The sequence below is a fragment of the Geospiza fortis genome, unplaced genomic scaffold, assembly GCF_000277835.1.
Source record: "Geospiza fortis unplaced genomic scaffold, GeoFor_1.0 scaffold320, whole genome shotgun sequence".
NCBI classification, from domain to species: domain Eukaryota; kingdom Metazoa; phylum Chordata; class Aves; order Passeriformes; family Thraupidae; genus Geospiza; species Geospiza fortis.
Window position 1 is genome coordinate 798227 of NW_005054532.1, and position 2964 is coordinate 801190.

Below are 2964 nucleotides of genomic sequence, written 5' to 3' on the forward strand. Positions count from 1 at the left end.
CAGCTTGAGTCACCTTCCCGGGGAAGGAGGGAAGCCACCGGTGCATCACAGCCTGCCACACACCACAGGCATTTCCAGGTGCAGCAGCCACCTGGCTGCTCAGGAGCTCCAGCTGCAGAGCTGCTGCTGGGGCATCTCGGGGTGGAACAGCAAGAGGGAACCTTGGGGACAAGGGGAAGGGGGAAGGAGCACGACTGAGGAGAGCCCGTGGTGCTCATTCCAGCAGGGAAATGTCCGGCAAAGCTCGTTTGGGTACCTGCCCACTGAGAAGACGGTGGTCTCTCCAGGATGCATCCTGCTTTTGCCCTCCTTGGAGCGCCCCTGGCGCTGCAGGGGGTGCCTCTTCTTCCTGCTGCAGTGGATGCAGGGGGCGTGCGTGGAGCCCAGGTGCACCGTGTGGTGATGGGGCGGGCCCCCGTCCTGGCTGCTGCTGTGGTGATAAAGGCTGCAACAGAAGATGACAGGTTGTGTCACCTCGGGGAGATGTCCCAACCCTGGTGCAGCCCCAGTGCAGCACGGCCTGGGAGCAGCAGCTCTGGGGGGGACAGGAATGAGGAAGAGCTGTTGCACTCGACAGTGGGGTGAAGCACTCCTCAAAGCCCTCAGGAGAGCAGGACTCCCCCTTGGGAAGATGATTTGTAGCAGCTGGAAAGGGGCTGCTTGTCCCTCACTCACAAGCTGCTGTGAGCTTCCCTCACCTGGGCACTGGCACTGGCACGTCCGGTTCATTTTCTCCCAACATCTCCTTGAGGGCCTCCACGTTTGCTGAAGAGAGAGGGAAAAATGGGAATGCTGAAGAGAAAGGGAAAAACGAGCTAAAGTGGTCAGCACGGCTCCAGGCCAGCCAAGGAAGTGCTCACCTTCATTTTGGATGATGCATCTCACAATCTTCTCCACGGCGTCATCGTTCTTCTCGGCCTCATCTGAAAAGAGACAACGTGGCACTGAGGGCTGGGGTTCCAGGGCTCTGCTCGCTCATCCCTTCGCAGGAGCAGCTGCATCAGCAGAGTTGTTGGAGAAGCCTCGAGTCCCCTGCCACACTGGGAAGGCACTGGGAAACACCAGATCCCTCATCCTGGAAAAGAAATGGCTGAGCCAGCAGCTGCCTGTGCAGGGAGAGGGGGCTGTGTTGCTCCTTCAGAGCATCTGGAGAAATGACAGGGAAGCAGGTTCCAAAAAGTTGGAAGAGGAGGGTCCTTGTCCAGCTCTGAGGCCCCTGGCTGCAGGATGCTTAACGTGCTCGAGGCTCCAAGGGTAGACAGGACACGTCCACAGAAAATAAACCCACTGGGACCCACTAAACACAGAAATGGGGAACACACAGTGACAGAGACAGCCCCAGAGCTGCACACTATTGGAAGCTCGAAAGACTGTTCTGAGGAATCTTGGCTGGTGCCTGCTCTGCTGTGGAGTTCACCCACAGCTTTCAACTCAGCCTGCTTCCAGCCACTGTTGGAGGCAGGAAGCCTGGATGGATGGATGGATGGATGGATGGATGGATGGATGGATGGATGGATGGATGGATGGATGGATGGATGGATGGATGGACAGACGGACAGACGGACCCTCCAGCCTGGTCAGCAGTGTGAGATGTTCCTGGAAGCAGGTTGGAGCCGTGGTCTGGCAGGCAGCTGCCTCAAAGGCTCAAGAGCTGCTACCATGATCTCGGAAGATCTCCATCCTCCCATGGAGATGTTTCCCTGGGCTGTGGTGTGTCCAGAGGGCAAAGCCCATCCTGGAAGGCTCAGAGACTGTCTCCATGTCATGTACAGCCAAGACATTAAAGCCAGAGGAGCACATCCATGGGCACCTGAGGCTCTGGCTGCACCAAGGACGAGCCCGAGGAGCTGCATTTCCCTCCTGAGTGCAGGCAGCGGCAGCAGGAGGTGCTGATCCTCCCCAGCACTGCCACAGCACGCGGAGCTGGAGGAGTTCTGTGGCACCATGTGGCTGTTCCCAGCCTGGGAAGCAGCCGGAGGAATGTGTGTTCCCCACTTCAGCAGAGACTCGGGGAAGCACCGGATGACAGAGCTCGCTTGGGCCGGGCACCCACGCTCGATGCAGCAGTGACTTCCCAATCCAACCAGCCCAGAGTGACTTGCAGTGCCCTGAAGCCATGGAAAAAATTCCCTACAGGTCCCTTCCCCTACCAGCAGCAGCCTTACTTCTGTGGTCTGCATGAACACAGCAGGGACCAGAAGAAGACATGGCCAATAACAAACACCAGCTGGCTCCCTGCCAGACATCCTAACGCCAGAGGGGCAGAGGCTCTCGTGCTCCAGCTGGGAGAGGTTTTCCTTGAGGGAACAGGGGTTATGATTGAGATGCTGGGGATTCAGCAAGCCCTGGATGTTCATCAGAACGACCTTTTGGTGATAATGCTCCTTTGGGAAGGGCCAGGCACTGGCTCCCACCTCCCTGTCACCTCCACCCATGGTCAGCTCGTGGATCAGAGGGATCCCTGGCCCTCACACTCCTGATCCCCAGGGAACACCACGCTGTTCTCACCGCCCTGGCCCTTTATCCCAGCCCAGCCACACGTGACAGGTAACCCTCCCAGCCCCATCCCACAGCCCAGAAGGGTGCATGAGGAGCACCAGCCCACAGCAGGCACAAGGCTGAGCCCCCAGCGAGCCCCACTGCCCAGCACTCACCATCGTCGAGCTCCTCCACCTCGTCTTTGTCATCTGGGTCAAGCTCGTCCCGGAAGGTGCGGCACCGGTAACCCTTCTTCTTCAGGACATGGCAGATCAGGAACCCCACCAGCCCCATGATGAAGAAGACAAGGACAAGGAGGAAGACCACAGTAATGCCGTGCTGGGGTTCTGACTCCCCATAGTGAGGGTTGTGATAGTCTGACATGCGGATCTAGGAGGAGGGGGAAGGCAGGTCAGAGCCGCGGCGCTCACCCCCACCCTGTGCCATCCTCCTGTTCCTCCTGCGGGGCAAGGGGCAGCCTCAGCC

At 58.9% G+C, this 2964-nt stretch overlaps 1 protein-coding gene across 1 annotated transcript in view; it reads right to left on the reverse strand.

The window, feature by feature from the left end:
• RELL2 (RELT like 2) overlaps positions 1-2964 on the reverse strand; it is a 13663-nt gene that overhangs the window by 6778 nt on the left and 3921 nt on the right. Inside the window, exons 2-5 of the mRNA XM_014310437.2 lie at positions 2655-2868; positions 861-923; positions 699-765; positions 257-445 (exon numbers count right to left, since the gene is read on the reverse strand). Coding sequence (XP_014165912.2) covers positions 257-445; positions 699-765; positions 861-923; positions 2655-2868 — 533 coding nt within the window. The remainder of the gene's footprint in view (positions 1-256; positions 446-698; positions 766-860; positions 924-2654; positions 2869-2964) is intronic.